This window comes from Notolepis coatsorum (assembly GCF_963971535.1).
Source record: "Notolepis coatsorum genome assembly, chromosome: 5".
Classification (NCBI taxonomy): domain Eukaryota; kingdom Metazoa; phylum Chordata; class Actinopteri; order Aulopiformes; family Paralepididae; genus Notolepis; species Notolepis coatsorum.
Window position 1 is genome coordinate 55,665,237 of NC_140169.1, and position 22,615 is coordinate 55,687,851.

The following is a 22,615-nucleotide window of genomic DNA, read 5'->3' on the forward strand; positions in this document are numbered from 1 at the left end:
GATTTGTTTCTTGTCTAGCTAATTCAACAGATTTAAGCATCATGTTATTATTATGAACAGCAAGGCCTATGTCAAAGCATGCTTTCATGGTTTTGCATGGTCTACATCATTGATTCACTATATTCCAACCACATAGCCTACACAGTAGATTACAAACAAAAACGAATGTGTATTTTTATTTTATTATTATTATTCCAATGTGATCGCGTGGCAAATACATTTTTCTTTGGCTGGCCTTGTTATGATAGCAGAATAATATATCTGCATTTCTGTCAGTACAAGATTAAGCAGTGAATCACATTGAATAATAACATGATTATGTCTTGATGTCTGATGGACTCTGTAAGACTGTAAACACGCATTTGTCATGTCTCATCAATCATGAACCACGATTATTTTCAAGAGAAACAAAACAGGCAAATAACCTAGCTAGTCAATCTGGACAAAAGCCTATATTAACAAATTAAAGCTGTTCAAATGCTTTTGCTGTTAGTGTTACTTGCCTTCCTGCTCCTGGCGTCCACCCCTGGTTTAGCAAAACTAAGTTTGCTTTGAACGAGTGTCGCACTCGTCCTCCTCATCTTCTTCTTGGATGGCAATGTTGGCATCCTTGCAGTTGTGATGGTGAATGAAGACAGGTAGTCAGATACTGTTAACTTATACATTGTATGTGCGGACGTGGTTGAAGACACGACACCGCCGGCCTAACGGCTATTGTTATGATAATGCGAGGTAGCGCCGGCCGGGGCCCGGGACTCGGCAGGTAAACACGAGCCCAGCCGAGCGCAGCGCGTTCTCGCGAGCGCGTGCATGTGCGTGCACGCGCTTCTGCTCAAATCTTTAATACTCAGTGAGGTACCACTGAGTGGTACCCCGTGCCATGAACAACGCATGCCTGGTCCCAAGCCTACCTAAGATAGCTAGTAATTGACCGCCACCTCCTCTCAAAGAGAGGCATCCTCAGCTGTAGCTGGGCTGCCATGTGTTCCATCGTATGTACATGTTTAACCTTCTGTACCCATTGACCAATCGTGGTGGGCTCAGGTTTCATAGGGGCACATTTTAGAAGAAAAAGATATTCCTTTATCGATCCCCTTGGGGAAATGTGGGCGTCATAGCAGCATGGGCAGGGGGGAGGGGAGATACAGATAAGGGCAGGGTAATAATAGTAGAAAGACATAAATATAGACAATAGAACTAGATCTGTATATAGAAATATGAGAATAATAAACAGTGTAAACAGATGTGCAGATGAGGGTCTGTATGCCCTATCGGTTATACGTTATAATAGGCAATAAAGAATTTGAATCTGAATGTATACTATGAGTAAAAGTAAACTCATCAGAGAACTCATCAGTTTGTTGGGGGGGTGGCTTTTCCTCCCGGCGACTGGAGGAATTTGCAGTCGTAAAATCAAGGGTTCGGTGTTAGATCCGCTCCTTTTTATGATCTACCTCCTCCCACTCTGTGATATCATAAGGAAACATGGCCTCCACTTCCACTCCTACGCAGACGACACGCAGCTTTACCTCCACACCAAACCCTCGGCTCCCCTTCCTCCCCCCTCCCTCACCGCCTGCCTCCAGGACATAAAATCATGGATGACTGACCGCCAACTTCCTTCAACTCAACGGCAAGAAGACCGAATTAATAGTTGTAGCCTCCCCAGCCCTCCTCCAAAAGATCGACCACCTTGTTCTCTCCGTGGATGGCTACTCCATCTGCCCCTCCACGGAGGTAAGGAACCTGGGCGTAATACTGGACTCAACCCTCTCATTTCACCCTCACGTCAAGTCTGTCACCGGATCCGCCTTCTTTCACCTCAGAACCATCTCCCGCCTCCGCCCCTCACTCTCCGACACCTCAGCGGAAACACTCATTCACGCCTTCATCACTTCCTGCCTCGACCACTGTAACGGAATCCTTCTTGGTGCTTCCAAGAAGGTTCTGGATCGCTTACAGTACGTCCAAAACTCTGCTGCGAGGGTCCTCAGTCACACGCACAAAACCCTGGCAGAACATCACCCCCACCCTGCAAAAACTCCACTGGCTCCCCATCAACTACCGAATCCCCTACAAGATCCTCCTCCTCACCTACAAATCCCTGCACGGGTTGGGCCCTTCCTTACATCCGGCTTCAACATGGACGGTCGCATTTTACGTAGCTCCCGTAACCAACGCAACAGAGCAACAACAAAAAAGTACTTTGCGCATTTTCTACTTTCCCTCCTGTGGATTATGGATTTGTACCTGAATTCACAACTCAAGCAGCAACTCCAGACAGAAGTGGAGGGTAGCGAAAACGTAAATCAGCAGTCCCATTGCGACTTCTACTTGTTAACGGGCACGGAGAGGAAACATCCAGCCTTCGGAGCCACGGCGATCCACGCAGTACTTACTGCAAATCCGGAACGAAAGAAATTACCCCCGGCAGGCAAGTGTAATAAGAGATCAATGTTTTTATTATATCTGCTCATGTCGGGTGACATACATCAGAACCCTGGTCCCGTAATGACACGGAACCAGAGACTACAGCAAGAAGCGATGGAGGTTCCCATCGCGACCAACAGCATCAACAACGCAACCTGTGGCTACATCCACAGCGCGGGCGGCGAAGCTCCCCCAATGACGCCACAGCAGACGAGCACACGTGAGGCAGTGACGAGAGGAGGTGAACCGAGGGTCGAAACCATGACGACCATCTCGACGCGGGATGTAAACATCTCGACGCCCGATAGCCGGCTAGCTAGCAGAGCTAACAACGAAAACAACCAGGAACGAGTCCTTTGTTGTTCCAGCACGGCGCGGGACCCGACCCCCCCCTCCCCCCTCCTTTGTTGTTCCAGCACGGCGCGGGACCCGACCCCCCCCTCCCCCCTTCTTTGTTGTTCCAGCACGGCGCGGGACCCGACCCCCCCCTCCCCCCTTCCCACCCACAACAACACAGAGGAACAGATCACAAACGAACAATACTTCGAACCTGCCAACATCAATGAAATAACCAACGCCAATGGACTGAACATTTTTCACATTAACATTAACAGCTTAAAAAACAAATTGGATGAAATCAAACAAATATTCATAAATGGTAAGGCAAACATACTGTGCTTCTCAGAAACTAAGCTCGACGATTCTGTAAAAGATCCAGAGATAGAGATTGAGAACTACTCAATAATCAGGAATGATAGGAACAAACATGGAGGTGGTGTCTGTATGTACATACACAAGGACACCAAATTCATCAACAGAAATGACCTGAATCATAAATCAATTGAAACTGTATGGGTGGAAATCCTATTCGAAAGGGCGAAATCCCTACTGGTTGGCACAGTCTACAGGCCGCCAGATCATAGTGGCCTTTATGATACACTGGATGGGTGTTTAGCTGGAGTTGAGGATGTAGACAAAATTCTTATTGGAGACTGGAACACGGATATGCAACGAAAAGATGCACCCGTCTTCAAGGCCTTCAGTAGGTTTTGTGATCTGCATGGCCTCAGCCAGCTAATCACCCAACCCACACGGGTATGTGAATCAACTCAGACTACCATTGACCTCATTCTGACCTCCGACAAGTCCAAGATCTCAAATAAAGGGGTTATAGCATGTGGGTTAAGTGATCATTATATGATATTCTGTACCCGAAAAAAACTAAAACAAAAGGCTGGCTGCCACAAAACAGTCACATCTAGAGACCTCAAAACCTACTCTAGCGAGGCCTTCAACCTTGAACTGGAGAGTCTGGACTGGTCAGATGAACTCAATGGTACACTGGTTGACGAAACATGGCTTGGTTTCAAAACCAAATTCTCAGCAATACTAAACGACATGGCCCCCCTAAGAACCACCAGGGTAAAAAATCGCGCTGAGCCGTGGATGCACTCCGAAATACTGGCCGCTATGAAAACCAGAGACAAAAAATGCTCTGAGTTTCGTAAAAGTCAGTCAAAGCTTACTAAAAGCACGAGCAGTGAACTCCAAGCCCACGTGACTGAACTCAAACTAGAAAGAAACAGACTAAGAAACGACGTAAACTCCATGATCAAAACTGCAAAAAAGAATTTCATCAATGACAAAACTGAGGAAAACAAAAACAAACCACGTGAACTTTGGAAATTACTCAATAATCAACTAGGATGCAGTAAAAAACTTAAAACCAGATTCTCAAACATAAACATAAAAACGGACAACACGCTCATCACAGACAAGCTGGATGTAGCCAATTACTTAAACATTTTCTTCACAAACATAGCCACAACACTGGTAAACAAACTACCCTCCCACTCAGGGCTTTATGGGGTAGAACACATAGTAGCTTACTACAAAAACCTAGGGGTCCGCAAGCATGACTTCAAGCTGGAAATGGTAACAACAGATGATGTACTCAATAAACTGAGCGCCCTCCAACCTAACAAGGCCACTGGCCATGACAACATCCCCTCCAAATTCCTCAGAGACTCAGCAGCCGCCATCACACCAATCATCACACACATAATAAACCTCTCCATAAAACAGGGACACGTCCCCAAGGACTTCAAAATTGCGAGGGTGACCCCTCTGCACAAAAAGGGCAGCAAATTAGACCCAGGCAACTACCGCCCTGTTTCTATTCTCACCTCCATCTCGAAAGTCATGGAAAAAATAGTCTACGAACAGGTCGAAAAGTACCTAGCGGAAAAAAATCTAATCTACGAATTCCAATCTGGCTTCAGAACATCCCACTCCACTGACACATGCCTTCTCTATTTGAATGACCACATCAAACAAGAGGTGGACGCAGGCAAATACTGCGGCATGGTCATGCTGGACCTACAAAAGGCCTTTGACACGGTCAATCACTCCATTCTGATTGACAAGCTAAAAGCAATTGGTTTTGATAGTCTATCAGTGAGCTGGATGCAATCCTACCTTGAGGGGAGGGAACAGATGGTGGAGGTAAACGGTACCCTATCCCCCCCCCTCACAGTGAGCTGTGGTGTTCCACAAGGAAGCATACTAGGACCGCTACTGTTCCTAATTTATGCAAATGACATGTCGTCAGCCTGTGACTGCAACTTGTTCCTGTTTGCGGACGACTCAGCCCTGCTGGTCTCTGACAAGAACAAGTTACAGGTTGAAAAAACCCTCAGCTCGGAACTAGGCAGAATCTGCATATGGCTCGCTGATAACAAACTATCATTACACATGGGCAAAACAGAGTCCATTCTCTTCGGTTCAAATAACAAACTCAGCAAGACCGACGGCTTCTCAGTTACAGTGGGTGACAATATTGTCACAAGGAAAGATGAAATTACCTACCTGGGTTCCATCCTAGAGGCTAATCTCTCCTGTGACAAAATGGCATCCAATGTAATAAAAAAAGTCAACCAACGAACTCGATTCTTGTACCGGATCTCCTCTCTGGTAAACAAGAACACCCTGAAGACTCTGGCAGGAGCACTCATTCAGGGGTACTACGACTATGCTTGCACCTCATGGTACCAAAGCACCTCAAAGGCGCTAAAAACAAAATTACAAACATCTCAAAACAAACTGGTCAGACTACTGCTTGACCTTACTCCTAGAACCCACCTCACCCCTGCCCACTTTGACAACCTAGGATGGCTTAGAGTAGACGACAGAGTACAACAACTTGCAATGGGCCTGGTCTACAAGATACACTACACGACCAAGGTACCCATGTACATGTCAAAATACTTCCCAAAGGTCAGTGAATACCACGATCACAACACCAGAGGGAGCTCCACAAATCATGTTAAACCCAGATTCGGCTCAAATAAGGGACTAAACACGTTTCGCAATTATGCCACATCAATGTGGAACGCCCTACCCAAAGCTGTAAAGGAATGTGGATCACTACCCACTTTCAAAACCTCTCTCAAGGGACACCTACGGGAGACTGCAATTCAACACTGGCCCCTGTAAATATCCTAACCCAACCCCCTCCAATGTACAGTCATTTACCTAGTATGGTTTTGTCAATAGTTCAATGTACAATTGTGTTTGTTTGTACAGTGTCTCCTCCCCCCCCCCCCTCAATGTACAGTGTTACTTGTTTATACAGTGTGCCCCCCGCCCCCCCCCCCCCCCCCCAACCACCTCCAATGTAAATTACCCAGTATGGTTGTCAATATCCCAATGTACCCAACCCCCCCCACCCAACCTCCTCCAATGTACAGTTTCTACGTCAAATGTATATACTCCCCTTTCTTGACTCCTTCTGTATCACAAACAGTACTGTATTTGCAAATCTGGTATGTCATAAATGTATAGATGTAGCAGTACTGACTATCTGTATGTCATGTATGTCATATATGTCTATATGAATTGAAAATGGGGGACCCTGATGGAAACAAGACAAACGTCTTTCTCAGGTCTGCATCCCCTTAACAATTGTATGTATTGAGCCGTACTGTATTGTACCCATTCTGCAATCTGTTAAATAAAGTTTTCATTCATTCATTCATTCCTACCTGACCAACCTACTCCACCCCTACACTCCAGCACGAGGCCTCCGCTCCTCCAACTCCGACCTCCTCACCATCCCCCGCACCAGGCGTTCCACACTGGGAGACCGAGCTTTCGCTGTAGCTGCCCCTAGACTGTGGTACTCCCTCTCCCCCCTCATCCGAGGCTCTGACACCATCAACCTCTTCAAAACCAACATAAAACCCCACCTGTTCACACTTGCCTTCACACAACACGGTCCCGCTCCCAAGTAGCCCACCCCTGACTCTTTTCTTTTGTTTGTTAATTTCAACCACTTCATCCAATTGGACAGCATCTTGCTTCCTTTAAAAAAATTTGTTTTTATCTTATTTGTTTTTCCTGTTGTTACTATACACAATTATGCTATTCATAATGTTTTATTTTTTATCTTTTATTTTTTTTCAAATTGGTCTTTTTCTACCCTTTCCCTGTACAGTGTCCTTGAGTCTGAGAAAAGCGCTTCTCTCTTAAAATCCAATTGATTATTATTATTATTATTATTATTATTATTATTATTATTATTATTATTATTATTATTATTATTATTATTATTATTATTATTATTATTATTATTATTATTATTATTATTATTATTATTATTATTATTATTATTATTATTATTATTATTATTATTCCAATTGATTATTATTATTATTATTATTATTATTATTATTATTATTATTATTATTATTATTATTATTATTATTATTATTATTATTATTATTATTATTATTATTATTATTATTATTATTATTATTATTATTATTATTATTATTATTATTATTATTATTATTATTATTATTATTATTATTATTATTATTATTATTATTATTATTATTATTAACCAATGCCACGCCTCGTGTAGCTCACGTGTGTGGGGTAGGTGTGTTGAACCCAAGTGCAGGACAGAACGGATAGACAGGAGGCGTGGTGTTGATTCTCAAACCAAAGGCTCTTCGTTTCATTGTAGTGAGACAGTAAGGCGCTCACGCCGACAACGACGCATAAAGACAAAGAGAGACTACTCTCGTCTCTGAAAAACAGGGAAAATAACAGGGACACAACACTGTCACGAAAATACTTTAACTGAGCTAAACGTAAAAAAAAGCAAGGGGGAGAAAACACTGTCTCCAAAACTAGGCACAAAACAAAAGACGTCGGACGACGGTGCTACTGTACATAAGCACATAACAGGATAAGCAAACGAAAAGCAAGACACCGTAATAATAACAACAACGGCAACTAGCTTATCCTCCAAGACGGGAGCGATAAGCGTTTCTTCAGGATAGTGTACTCACTAGGGATGCTCGATATTGGCTTTTTTTACCGATACACCGATATTGTCCAACTCTTAATTTCCGATACCGATATCAACCGATACCGATATATGCAGGGTTTCCCGCCCAAAAAAAGGAATAATTTCAGGTAATTAACATTATATATCTTTTGTTGTGGAATTAATACTTTTGACAATAAATAAAATCAGAATTTGTTCTTACTTGCTTGCCTGGGTAAATAAAGGTTATAGAAAGTAAAAAAAATAATTAAAAAAAATATCGGTAGGCCGATAATATCGGACATCCCTAGTACTCACAGTAATGTTCAGTGAACGACTGACAATCTGAATAGCAAACAAGGAGGACATTATAAAGCAGAGTAAACTATACACACCAGGTACCAATCAGGGCAATGAGGGCAGAAAGACAGGTCATTACCGCTGGACACCGCCAGGGATCTTGCTCCCTGCAGGTGAGAGCAAAACCCCAAAACGTTACACACTTGACTCATTCCAGGAGGTGAGAGGGACCCGGTCTTCTCTGTTTGACCCCCTGTGCCCTCTGCTCTGCCCTGCCCAGCGGAAGACTCCCAGCTGGTGGCCGGACAGGTGAAGGCGGCGGAGGGAGAGGCGGCGTCGAGTACGGAGGCCGTGGCGGCGGCGAAGGAGACCCTGGGGAGGGTGTCGTCCGCCTGGGAGGCCTATCAGCAGGGCCTCCTGTCCGTACAGGCCTTCCTGCACCAGGAGGCCCAGTCGCAGAGCCCCTCGGAGGAGGTACGCTGTTATTTATTGGTTTGTTTATACTTGATTTAAACTCAGGAGGAGTCATCCGAGCTCCAGGGGGGGGGGGGGGTCATCGAAATTACATTTGCACTCTGGTTGGATGCCGGACCTCTTTTCGTTTTACTTTATGTGCTCTATGTCTATGATGACTAGGGCTGACCTTCGAAAACATTTTTGGCATTCGAAGCTTCGGGGCCGAGATTCGATTTGAATTAGATTATTTTTTTAATCTTTTTATTTAAATTTTTTTTTTTTTATGTTGTGGGACTTGTACAGCACTTTGTTCAACTTTGTCAGTGCTGTAAAGTTTAAACCTTTTTAAATCTTAGACAAACGAAACGCTTTCATGAAATATTGTAAGCCGTCATTTGAGGCTTTATAAAAGCAGCACAATGAACACAAATCTGTCAGTGCCGAGTCCGACCTCGTCTTAAATAACAAACAGCATCGCTTGTTGTAGTTAACAAAGAGAGGCAGGGTTGATTTTGCACAAAAAAATATATATAGAATTTATTTTTATTTTTTAAATATATTCGAATTTTATTTTCCCATTCGAATCCCATGCCCATCGAACGAAGCTTCGAAGTATTTGAGACAGCCCCCTAATGACAATACACTTGAATGTAATCTAATCTGATCCGCACTCCACACCGTGTAGGAGAGGTCCCGGCGGGTCCGGGCCGAGTGGAGCGTCCTGCAGGCCCAGCTGAAGGCCAACGAGGCGGGCAGCCTGCTCCTCCAGGTGATGGAGCCTCCGGCCGGCAGCGCGCTGGCCGGGCAGCTCGGCCTGGTCAACCGGCAGTGGGCAGACTACGTGAAGAGGACCAAGTTTGTGAGTGTGGAGGACGCCGTCCCGCTCGACGTCCAGGGAGTTCTATATGAACACAAACTGGGGAGGCACCGATATGAACATTACAGATACTGATAACTAGGGATGTCCGATATTATCGGCCGATATTGCCATTCAAATGTAATATCGGAAATGATCGGTATCTTTTTAAAAAATATATATATATATTTTCTTTTGATTTTCTTTACATTTATTTAACCTTTATTTACCCAGGCAAGCAAGTAAGAACAAATTCTTATTTTATTTATCGTGAAAAGTATGCATAATGTTGTGTTTTTTTTGGGGGGGGGGGGGCCCTGCATATATCGGTATCGGTTGATATCGGTATCGGGAATTAAGAGTTGGACAATATCGGTATATCGGATATTGGTAAAAAAGCCAATATCGAACATCCCTACCTACCGATAACCGATATTACCGTGATCTGTAATCCTTTGGTAGTGTGGTAGTGAAAGGGTTAAAGCGTTGGTAGACTAGTAATGAAGCGCTGGTTCTCCAGGAGGTGCCGCCTGCAGCCAGCGCCGGGCCTCCGAGCGCCCAGACGGTCCAGGCTCTGGTGCAGGAGACGGGCTGGCTGCTGAGGGAACCAGTACAGCTGCTCTCTGGTCCACTGAGGGCCCACAGGAAGAAGATACAGGTCAGCCAACACAGGAGGGAGGGAGGGAGGGAGGGAGGGAGGGAGGGAGGGAGGGAGGGAGGGAGGGGTGGAGGGAGGGAGGGATGGATGGATGGATGGATAAATGGAGGCATGGATGGGTGAATAGATTGTTGGCTAGATGTATAGGTGAATGGATAAATAAATGGATGAGTAGATGGATACCATGACTCGGCTCTATTGATAATTGAGTGTATGGATACCATGACTCGGCTCTATTGATAATTGAGTGGATGGATACCATGACTCGGCTCTATTGATAATTGAGTGGATGGATACCATGACTCGGCTCTATTGATAATTGAGTGGATGGATACCATGACTCGGCTCTATTGACAATTGAGTGGATGGATACCATGACTCGGCTCTATTGATAATTGAGTGGATGTATACCATGACTCGGCTCTATTGATAATTGAGTGGATGGATACCATGACTCGGCTCTATTGACAATTGAGCGGATGGATACCATGACTCGGCTCTATTGATAATTGAATGGATGTATACCATGACTCGGCTCTATTGATAATTGAGTGGATGGATACCATGACTCGGCTATATTGACAATTGAGTGGATGGATACCATGACTCGGCTCTATTGATAATTGAGTGGATGTATACCATGACTCGGCTCTATCGATAATTGAGTGGATGGATACCATGACTCGGCTCTATTGACAATTGAGTGGATGGATACCATGACTCGGCTCTATTGATAATTGAGTGGATTATACCATGACTCGGCTCTATTGATAATTGAGTGGATGGATACCATGACTCGGCTCTATTGCTAATTGAGTGTATGTATACCATGACTCGGCTCTATTGATAATTGAGTGGATGGATACCATGACTCGGCTCTATTGATAATTGAGTGGATGGATACCATGACTCGGCTCTATTGATAATTGAGTGTATGGATACCATGACTCGGCTCTATTGATAATTGAGTGGATGTATACCATGACTCTGCTCTATTGCTAATTGAGTGGATGGATACCATGACTCAGCTCTATTGATAATTGAGTGGATGGATACCATGACTCGGCTCTATTGATAATTGAGTGGATGGATACCATGACTCGGCTCTATTGACAATTGAGTGGATGGATACCATGACTCGGCTCTATTGATAATTGAGTGTATGGATACCATGACTCGGCTCTATTGATAATTGAGTGGATGGATACCATGACTCGGCTCTATTGATAATTGAGTGGATGTATACCATGACTCGGCTCTATTGATAATTGAGTGGATGGATACCATGAGTCATGACTCGGCTCTATTGATAATTGAGTGGATGGATACCATGACTCGGCTCTATTGATAATTGAGTGTATGGATACCATGACTCGGCTCTATTGATAATTGAGTGTATGGATACAATGACTCGGCTCTATTGATAATAATTGAGTGGATGGATACCATGACTCGGCTCTATTGCTAATTGAGTGGATGGATACCATGACTCGGCTCTATTGCGCTCCCTCATCTTGTTCTCTCCACCAGCTGCTGAGTAAGAAGGTGGTGGAAGTGGACGCGTCTTCACAGACACGAGACGCTGAGAAGCTCCAGCAGGCTCTCCCAGAGGTAACCTCTCAACACGTCAACATGTTTCAGGGTGGTGAACTAACCTCTCAGTTTTATTAGTCGTTTTTGTTGAGTAGTTTTAGAAAATAACTAGGGCTGTCAGTTTATCGCGTTAATTAGATTAATTAATTACACAGCAAATTATCGCGTTATGAAAATTAACTCAAAATATATTAAAAAAAAATTGAAACATTTTTTATAATTTTTTTTTTATCTCATTCATTCCATAAGAACGTAGAGTACACATTTACAGACTTTTTTTTTTATAATGCCATTTGCATGTTCTTGGTATCTGATTCTAGGGACATAATGTCTCTCAGGGAATGTATTCCCAGTGTCAGAAATACTGTGCTTGAGTAAATTGTAATGAACCAAATGAGAATATCAATATTTTTTTTAATCTTTGACTGTGAATAACACCATGCTCAAATTGACCAGACCTGAAAAATCTAAGCAAATTAATAGATGGAAGATGATTAAACAGAAGGTTTTGTAGATACAGTACTGAATTCTGCCATCCGGACACATGCAATTTGAAATATGATTATAGAATATAGAATATCAGGTATAAAATAGTTATGTGATTAAAATGCGATTAATTAGATTAATTAATTACAAATCCTGTAATTAATTAGATACATTTTTTTAATCGCCTGACAGCACTAAAAATAACTAAACTGAGCTCTAACCGGCTAACATGACCTCCTGTGCGGTTTCCCGGACAGGCGTGGCAGATGCTGGCCAAGGCGGAGAGGAGGTGCGGGGACATGCAGCGGGCCGTGTCCCTGCTGGAGGGACACCTGGCGGAGCTCGCCCACTGGGGCACGGAGGCCCTGGAGGCCTACCCACACCTGCAGGGGAGGGGGCGCAGCGGACGCCGCGCCGGACTGGAGAGCAGGGTCAAAGTCAGCAGCACGGCCACTTCTCCCTGTGCCCACCCACACACCACTTCCAAGTTGACAATTTATGCAAAATAAATCGATCATTAGATATAAAAAAAAAATTGCCACTTTTCCATAGCATAGCTAGTATGAGGAACAGCATGGATTGTGCTATCGATCAAAATCATCATCTTCATTGGTACATAAATAGGCAATTGGGCTATAGGGTTCCAAAAATCTGAAATAGTCATTTAGTAATTTAGCTGACGCTTTTATCCAAAGCGACTTACAAGTTCTGTACGACAAGCCATCAGGAAGGTCTCGACTCTATCAGCTGAGTAACAATGTTCATCAAGGTGTTGAGTGTTACAGTGTAGGTTAGTTTATTAGGACAAGTGTATGACAATAAGGTTAGTTATAGGTTAGACTTTAAATGATTATTATTATTATTTTTCTCTCTCATGGAGACTAGTGGTGCATGTGGTCGGCCCTCGTAAACTCATCAAGTCGGAAATCTATCATGTGACCAAATGGTAAATATGACATGAAAGCGTGACGCGCGATAACGTAGCAGCACTGGAAACAAGTAGTGCTCAGTGATGTTATACTTTATCTTCTGGTCCGTATAACATGTACAAGCAGCAACCACATGCAGACAGTAGTGTAAACCAGTTTAACGTCGTAAACTCCCGCCTCCAGTATTCAGCTATATGTTATCACACTGACGTACTACTGCAGGTTACCGTAATCACTCTAATACTCTGACACTAACAGTAATGCTGTTATTTAATCCTCATCCAACATGACATGTCAAAATGGCAGGAATCCAGCGATTGGCGCACATGTCACATGACCAGAAACGTGCGTGGCCAATCAGAGCGCAAAACGGGAACGCGGAAGGACAAGCCACTTGCCTAAAGTATAGAAGCCGCCTAGGCACTCTTTCGAAGTTGGTTAAGGTTAGAGTTTGTCTTAGAGCAGGGCGATAGAACGCCAGGTAGTTTGCAGGCTGTTCGACGCGGAAATGGGCAAAGACACAGCTCGTCACGCTATTGGGCGCACGTGTCACATGACCAGAAACGTGCGTGGCCAATCAGAGCGCAAAACGGGAACGCGGAAGGACAAGCCACTTGCCTAAAGCATAGAAGCGTTCAGGACATCCGGCACTAAAGCCCCGCCCCCCTCTGCTGTAGGTGCTGGTGTGTCGTGGTCTGCAGCTGGAGAGCCAGGTGGTGGCAGAAGGACAGGATCTGTGGGTCCTGGTGGCTCGGGTCCAGAAAACCTCTCCCCTGCAACAGCTCTGCTCTAAGACCATGCAGGACAGGCTCTCGCAGGCCGTCTCCCAGTGCCAGGTGACGTACAGAAACCCTGTACAACAAGGAACTATGTTGTGAATGTAGTGCTAAAAGTTTAAAACAATGTCCAAATATGAGACCATTCAATTTAATTATATTCACGAGGTACAGGGATGAGGAAGGGATTTGATATTCACGGGGGTTTACATTTTTTATTGTATTTCTTTCATGTTTTACTATACTGTATAGTTTTTGTTTTTTGTTTTGCATATATATATATATTTGTTTTGTAAGGTTTTAAATTAGTAAACTCATTTGAGTAGTGGAAAAGGGGTAGGATTAAATAAGTACTTCTTCCTACTCTTTTTCATTTTTTTTATCCACTTTTTCTCCTTATTTTTCAATTTTTTCTCCCATCCCAATTTCGCCTCGCCAATTCTCCCTTCAATTCTCCCCTCCTCTGTCTCGAACGTTGCTAGACTATGCCTCCCACTGGTCGGCTGTAGTGAGGATAGAAGCCTTGCATCACGTGTCCCCTCCGGTACACGAGGAGGCAGCCGTCGCATCTTTTCACCTGTACAGCGCGAACTCTCAGTGGCGAGGAGTAACGCGTGGGAGGCTCACGCTGCCCCCGATACTTCCTGATTCTGCTGTACAGGCGCACCAACCGACCTGTAGGAGTCGCTGTCCACAACGTCCAATCCCCACCCACCAGCTTTCCCACCCCTAACACTGCCAATTGTGTTAGTATGAACGACCAGCCAAGCTGGTAGCAATGCCGAGAGCTGGGCTCGAACCCAGCATCTCCTGCGTTAGTGGCGAGCGCCTTGCCCACTGCGCCACTTAGCCGCTTCCTACTCCTTTTCGAACATGTAAATTGAGTTATGTTTTGCTTTTGTTTATTTAATAAAAAAAAATTTATTTAATTTCTTTGTTTTGATTTTATATTGTTTGTATTTATTTACATGTTCGAAATAAAGATTTCAAATCAAATAAAAAAACGAGTAAAACGATAGTATGTTTGTACCGGATAACCTTTTGGTAATATCCTCGATAAGCAAGTCACTAGATGATAGATGCTCTAGTCTACTTCACCTAAAGAGATTTTGCGTTTCTTCTGTGTGCTTTTGTCTTCACAGGAAATTGTTGAAATGCTTAGTTCACTAGGATCAAAACGACATGCTGGTGGTGAAACTCTTGCCAGTCAGCCGTCCCCCAACGTGGTCATTAGGTCCCACTTGCAGCCAGAGTCCAGGAAAGAGTTATTTGCTACGGTCGTGTCCGAGGACGTAGACCAGGCACGTGGTCATCCATCTCAGCCTCCACCTCCATCCCAGACACTTCATCGAAGTCCCCAGGAACCGCCGAAGAACTACTGCCATATTCAAGACGTAACCCAACAGAAATCCACCGCAATCCAGTTTTTACTCCACGCTGAAAACCAAATACAACCTCAGCCTTTGGTCCGACCAGCTAAACATCCGGGGCGGTCCTCTCCAGGTGCAACCAGAACACTGAACTCTCCACTCACATGTACACATGAGCGCACACACGCACACGCACACACGCACACATGCGCACGCACGCACACACGCATGCACGCACGCACACACACACAACACACATGCTGCAACCGCTTTAAACAATCACTTTAAACAATCACTTTAAACGGGAACTATCTTATAAATGGCCTTTTTTAGTGTTTAGCATTGTTTCCTAGCTATGTGGACTTATATTAATAGGATCTATGTCTCTAATTCTCATATTGGCGCATTCTTCCAATTCTCCTCTCACAATATTCACCCTCACTGAACTGAGTCATCTGAAAATGTGCATATCTGTGATGTCAGAGATTTCTCAGCTGCATAATAATGTGGCAGTTGATGTGGCAGTTGGCACCAGGCCACACAGTGGTTGGAGCCCAGCCTCAAAACGGTTTAAGATCTTGAGGTAGAAAAATGCTGTTTTTGAGTACTTGATTAGAAATACAAAACAATGAATTTTTTTGAAAGAAAAATTACAGAGGTGTTCCATCGACTCACAGGAATTGTGTAAAAGTGCCCAAATAGTGAAAGAAATAGTAAAATAGTTCCCATTTAAACAAAATGTTACTTTAAATAATGGAAAATTATAGATTAATTAATTACACAGCAAATTATCGTGTTATGAAAATTAACCCACATTTTTTTACAAAAAAAAATATATATATATATTTTCTTTTTATCTTATTCATTCCATAAGAACGTAGAATACTACATTTACAGACTTTTTTTTAATATGGTCCATTTGCATGTTCTTGGTATCTGATTCTAGGGACATCTATGGATCTCAGGGAATGTATTCCCAGTGTCAGAAATACTGTGTCTGTTACTAGGCTTGAGTAAATTGTAATGAACCAAATGAGAGTATCAATACTTTTTTTTTTTTTTTATCTTTGACTGTAAATAACACCATGCTCAAATTGACCAGACCTGAAAAATCTAAGCAAATGAATAAATGGAAGATGATTAAACAGAAGGTTTTGTAGATACAGTACTGAATTCTGCCATCCGGACACATGCCATTTGAAATATGATTATAGAATATAGAATATCAGGCCTAAAATGGTTATGCGATTAAAATGTGATTAATTAGATTAATTAATTACAAATCCTGTAATTAATTAGATAAATTTTTTTAATCGCCTGACAGCACTAATATTAAGTATATAACATAATGACGGAGTTAAAATTGTACATTGTATAGTAGTGTACATAGGAACCAGTGCCTTCTCAGGAATTTAGTATGTCTATTTTTATCATGCACATCTTTATGTCTTACCTGTTTTTTTTCTATGTTTATTTTATTATTGTATTATTGCACAATCGATGCGGCCATGACCACCCGCATTTCACTGTATGCCCTGGTATGTATAAGTGACAAATAAAACTCTTGATTCTTGATTCTCTCCAGGTGCGACTCAAGGAGAAGCTCATGAGCCCACGCGTCCATGGGCATGTCCCCGCGCTGCAGGTCAAAGTCTGAAAGAACAGCACCGACCCACACTGACCCAAGCCGGACCAGCACCTCAGCCACTGACCCAAGCCGGACCAGCACCTCGGCCACTGGGCCACGCTGAAAGTCCCACCCTGTCCAAAGCTGGGATAAAAACAATCCGAGACAGAAAAGAAAGCTTATATCCCACCCAAAGTGCACCTCTGACTCAGATCTCACCTCGACAAAGCCCCCAACGGGTTCACACTCCCAGATTCAGAGCAAGAGGGCAACCGAACACTCCACCGGGTGAAATCCTCACGCCTCTGCAACCGCCGGTGATGGTCAGCGGTGAGGTTCACTCCAGAGCTCAGTCGATGGCCAAGAGCCGGCTGGAGAAGGCCAGGTTTCACCTGCAGGACCGTGTCCAGGAAGCCATCATGCTGTTCAGCGACAGAGAGATCTCAGAATGGCAAGCCAGGAAGAAAGAGGTAGCGCTTCACACACACAGTCAGCTCCCTGTGGCTTTTAGATCCTAGAAGACAGTCAGCTCCCTGTAATAATAATAATTCATTTAATTTGTAAAGCGCTTCTCAGGAACCCGAAGTCGCTGACATTAGGCAGAGAAGCAGAGAAAAACAAAGAAAAACAAGAAACAAAAGGAACATAAGACTACGGGGGAAACAGGGAAAACAGCATGAGATACATAGAAACATAAAGCCACAGTAACAAAGATCACAACAGGTTGAAGTGGGGGGGGGGGGGTTATAGGTGGGGAAGGTTGAAGGCTATAGGGAGAACAGGTGGGTTTTGAGGCGGGATTTGAAGGTGGAGAGTGTGGGGGGAGTCTCTGATGGTCTGAGGGAGGGAGTTCCAGAGTCGAGGTGCAGTGCGTGAGAAGGCCCGATCACCAACGTTTTTGAGCTTGGATGACGAAGCAATGTGGCTTTTAGACCCTAGAAGACCAACCAGACCAACCTCCACACACTGTCAGCTCCCTGTTGCTTTTAGACCCTAGAAGACCAACCAGACCAACCTCCACACACTGTCAGCTCCCTGTTGCTTTTAGACCCTAGAAGACCAACCACTGTCAGCTCTGTGTTGCTTTTAGACCCTAGAAGACCAACCACTGTCAGCTCTGTGTTGCTTTTAGACCCTAGAAGACCAACCACTGTCCGCTCTGTGTTGCTTTTAGACCCTAGAAGACCAACCACTGTCAGCTCTGTGTTGCTTTTAGACCCTAGAAGACCAACCACTGTCCGCTCTGTGTTGCTTTTAGACCCTAGAAGACCAACCACTGTCCGCTCTGTGTTGCTTTTAGACCCTAGAAGACCAACCACTGTCAGCTCTGTGTTGCTTTTAGACCCTAGAAGACCAACCACTGTCAGCTCTGTGTTGCTTTTAGACCCTAGAAGACCAACCACTGTCCGCTCTGTGTTGCTTTTAGACCCTAGAAGACCAACCACTGTCCGCTCTGTGTTGCTTTTAGACCCTAGAAGACCAACCACTGTCAGCTCTGTGTTGCTTTTAGACCCTAGAAGACCAACCACTGTCAGCTCTGTGTTGCTTTTAGACCCTAGAAGACCAACCACTGTCCACTCTGTGTTGCTTTTAGACCCTAGAAAGACCAACGTCTTTACCTCCAGATTTTAAATGTCTTGTCACCTTCTCAAAGTTGGGGACAAAATGCAAATAGCTGACTTCTACTGTTGTCACTGATAAGCGTGTGAATGATATTGTAAGCTGTTTTGTGCCTGATAATGTTATTTTGCCCTGCGATGGCCAAGCCTTGCCAAGCTCCATGTTTCTTCTTGCTGACGATATGCTTGAAACAAGTGATTGATACTTCAAATCGATATTTGTGCTGGTAACACTCAGACCTTGAATAAATCACTTTTGGAAAAATATTATTCAGAATCAATGCACATTGGGTCTCATTCTCCAACGGACTTAATAAGACAAAAACATTTGCTCTTAGGGCCATTTAAGACATCTTAGGGCCGATTTTGGGATTCCCCAACCGTCCCTAAGCTTGGATTTGGCCCTGACTAAGAGCAGGATTTAGGAGCAGTCTTACAGACTGTTGTGCTCAGTGTTCTTAAGGGCTTTATTTGGGAGGAATCATAGTGATTCCTTCATGTCAACTCTACAGACCTCCTTGGAATTAATTAATCATAATTTAAATAAATATGACAATGTGTTATATTTATTTAAACCTTATATTTACTGTTGTGTTAGTAGGGAGGGTTGGGGAATCCCAAAATCGGCCCTAAGATGTCTTAAATGGCCCTAAGAGCAAATTTTTTGTAGGGATGCTCGATATTGACTTTTTTACCGATACCGATATACCGTTATTGTCCAACTCTTAATTTCCGATATCGATACCGATATATGCAGGGTTCCCCCCCCCCCTGCATAATTTCAGGTAATTAACATTACATATCTCTTGTCGTGTAATTAACACAACATTATGCATACTTTGACAATAAATAAAATAATAATTTGTTCTTACTTGCTTGCCTGGGTAAATAAAGGTTAAATAAATGTTAAAAAAATAAAATAAAATAAAAATAATTACGTTTTTTTGAAAACCGATACCGATATTTTCCGATATCACATTTGTATGCCAATATCGGCCGATAATATCGGTAGGCCGATAATATCGGATATCCCAAATTTTTTGTCTTAAGTCCGTAGGTCTGTGGTGTTTTGTCCGACAGAGCTCATGTGTTGTGCTTCCAGTGCGGCTGTGGCCCAGTGGGACCGCGTGTCGTTTCCTTCTGCTGTCATGTTTGTTGTCTGCATGGTCTTTGCTTCCAGAAGGCATTGAGGACCCTGCGGCCCGCCGCCCTGGAGGAGTTTCTGGGGGCGGTGGAGGGCTTCGGGGCCTTCTGCTCCGGGGCCCAGCTCCACGACCTGCTGCTCCTCTCCGACTCGGTCAGGAAACAGTGGGAGGTATGAAGGGCCCACCTGGAGCACCACAAGGGACTAGTCTAGGGCTGTACCGAATAGTTCGAAGCTTCGTTCATAATGTTGAATTCTAAATCAACATTCGAATTTTTTATTTGTAATACATTTTTATTTTTATATATATATTTTTATGTGTCTATTCATTCTGTGGTTTTTCTTCACAGTTGCAGATGAAGATTAGGCTACACTAATATTATAGTATTATACTATTATAGTATATGACTCATCATAAAAATAAAAAATAAAACATTAATTATAGCCTGTCTGCATCCGCTCTGCACTCGGCGCTCCATCAAGACGTCACCATCACTTTCGTACCAACCGTGAGCCCTTATTGGATTATTTATGTTGACGAAACTGATGAGTTATATTCATTAAAGAAAGTTGATTTAATACAAATTAAAAAAATACTAATTTAATCAGATTAATCACTTTATTCAAATTGAAGATTTAGTTTGAGGATATTTAAAAAAGATTACGTCATAAAATATGACGACAGACATTCGAAGCTTCGTTCGAATACTTCAATAGAAGCTTCGAATGTAAAAAAATAAAAATGACATTCGGTACAACAGCCCTAGACTAGTCTCAGAAACACATTGTTTATTGTTCTTCCAAACATGGCCTTACCTAAAAGTACCATGGTATTGTAACCGAGTGGATTTGAACCCGGGGCCGTAGGAGCCACAGGCGGCCGCACTAACCAGCTGAGCTAAAGGGTCAGACCTGTTAGCAGGTGCTGGTTGACTGAGACAAACTCGTTAGTAGTTTACAAAACAAAAGAAATCCCAAAAGGATTGGTCTCTGAGATGAACAATAGACTGATGACTAGAACAGCGGGGTCAATTATTTACAACTGATTAGAAGTGACTTTGAAATTCAAATTGAATGTAACATTTTAATATGTGTAGTGTTTTACTACTACTACTACTACTACTACTACTACTACTACTACTACTACTACTACTACTACTACTACTACTACTACTACTACTACTACTACTACTACTACTACTACTACTACTACTACTACTACTACTACTACTACTACTAAGATTAGGAAAAAAGTCATGTCAAACTAATAAATAGTACTACAGTAATTGCTAAAAGACAGGTCACTCACTCTGACAGACATACAGGTTTATGAAATGAAAATAACATAATAATTTAGGTCACGTGTGTAAAATACCCATGACACAAAAAAAACATTCAATATTTTAGCTTCCACAAACCCCCCCCCCCCCTACTGCTGTGCCAGTGGTGTTGTCTTGTTTACTTTTTTTTTTTTTTTTTTTTTCCTCCTTTTTCCTCTGATTTTCTCCCATCCCAATGTTAGTCGTTATGCCAATTCCAAATCCCCTTCCTGGTCACTGCGCACTTACCCCCCACAGTCGGTCTGGGAGAGTGGAGGCTATCACGTGCTTCCTCCGACACACGTCCAGCCAATCAACCGCTTCTTTTCACCTGGCAGCGCGGACTCTCACTGAGAGGGTGTGACGTGTGGAAGGATCACACTACCGCCCTTAGATCCTATCCGCGCTTAGCAGGCGCCCCGACCGAACTGTAGGAGTCGCTGTTTACAACGACCCGGACCCACCCCGCCAGCTTTCCCACCCTCTAATACAGCCAATTGTATTAGTGTGAACGGCCAGCCAAGCTGGTGACCACGCCGGAGCTGTGAGCTGGATTCGAACAGGTGAATCCAGCGTCTCCGGGGTTGGTGACGAACGCAATCTCCGCTACGCCACCTGACCGCCCGTCTTGTTTACCTTCTTAATGAACAGTGTTGCCTGTGTGTGTGACATGTGTGTGTGTGTGTGTCTGCGTGGTCCCAGGACGTGCTCTCAGACATGTCTGCCTCCTCAGTGTTGTGGTGTAACAGCACGTGAAGCACGTAACTAACACTGTGCTGCACGACGCCCACCGCCCTGACACTGTGCTGATACAACAGGTACACTGTGCTGATGTGACGTTGCACTGAGAGGAGTCGGGACACTACGTCTGTCCGTCCGTCCGTTTTTGCTGCTCCGTCCGTCCGATTGATCTTCAAAATTGACTTGTTTTTCTTTTTGGCAGTACACTCATCGCTCTTCTATTTATTGAGACAGTAGGACGGCTGAGAGGGAGACACAGGAGAGAAGGTTCTTTATTGAGACAGTAGGAAGGCTGAGAGGGAGACACAGGAGAGAAGGTTCTTTATTGAGACAGTAGGAAGGCTGAGAGGGAGACACAGGAGAGAAGGTTCTTTATTGAGACAGTAGGAAGGCTGAGAGGGAGACACAGGAGAGAAGGTTCTTTATTGAGACGGTAGGAAGGCTGCGATGGAGACAGAGTAGGAGACACAGGAGAGAAGGTTCTTTATTGAGACAGTAGGAAGGCTGAGGGGGAGACAGAGTAGGAGAGACACAGGAGAGAAGGTTCTTTATTGAGGCAGTAGGAAGGCTGAGAGGGAGACACAGGAGAGATGGTTCTTTATTGAGACAGTAGGAAGGCTGAGGGGGAGATAGAGTAGGAGAGACACAGGAGAGAAGGTTCTTTATTGAGACAGTAGGAAGGCTGAGAGGGAGACACAGGAGAGACGGTTCTTTATTGAGACAGTAGGAAGGCTGAGGGGGAGACAGAGTAGAAGAGACACAGGAGAGAAGGTTCTTTATTGAGGCAGTAGGAAGGCTGAGAGGGAGACACAGGAGAGAAGGTTCTTTATTGAGACAGTAGGAAGGCTGAGGGGGAGACAGAGTAGGAGAGACACAGGAGAGAAGGTTCTTTATTGAGACAGTAGGAAGGCTGAGAGGGAGACACAGGAGAGACGGTTCTTTATTGAGACAGTAGGAAGGCTGAGAGGGAGACACA

At 43.8% G+C, this 22,615-nt stretch overlaps 1 protein-coding gene across 1 annotated transcript in view; it reads left to right on the top strand.

Moving 5' to 3' along the window:
• Window positions 1-22,615, top strand: part of syne2a (spectrin repeat containing, nuclear envelope 2a) — a gene marked incomplete at its 5' end in the record, with an annotated part of 351,160 nt that overhangs the window by 78,849 nt on the left and 249,696 nt on the right. The window contains 9 exons of the mRNA XM_084314110.1: window positions 8,346-8,539; window positions 9,207-9,380; window positions 9,898-10,035; window positions 11,566-11,646; window positions 12,372-12,551; window positions 13,721-13,879; window positions 16,775-16,815; window positions 17,070-17,286; window positions 19,616-19,750. Of these exons, the coding sequence (XP_084170236.1) occupies window positions 8,346-8,539; window positions 9,207-9,380; window positions 9,898-10,035; window positions 11,566-11,646; window positions 12,372-12,551; window positions 13,721-13,879; window positions 16,775-16,815; window positions 17,070-17,286; window positions 19,616-19,750 (1,319 nt within the window). The remainder of the gene's footprint in view (window positions 1-8,345; window positions 8,540-9,206; window positions 9,381-9,897; window positions 10,036-11,565; window positions 11,647-12,371; window positions 12,552-13,720; window positions 13,880-16,774; window positions 16,816-17,069; window positions 17,287-19,615; window positions 19,751-22,615) is intronic.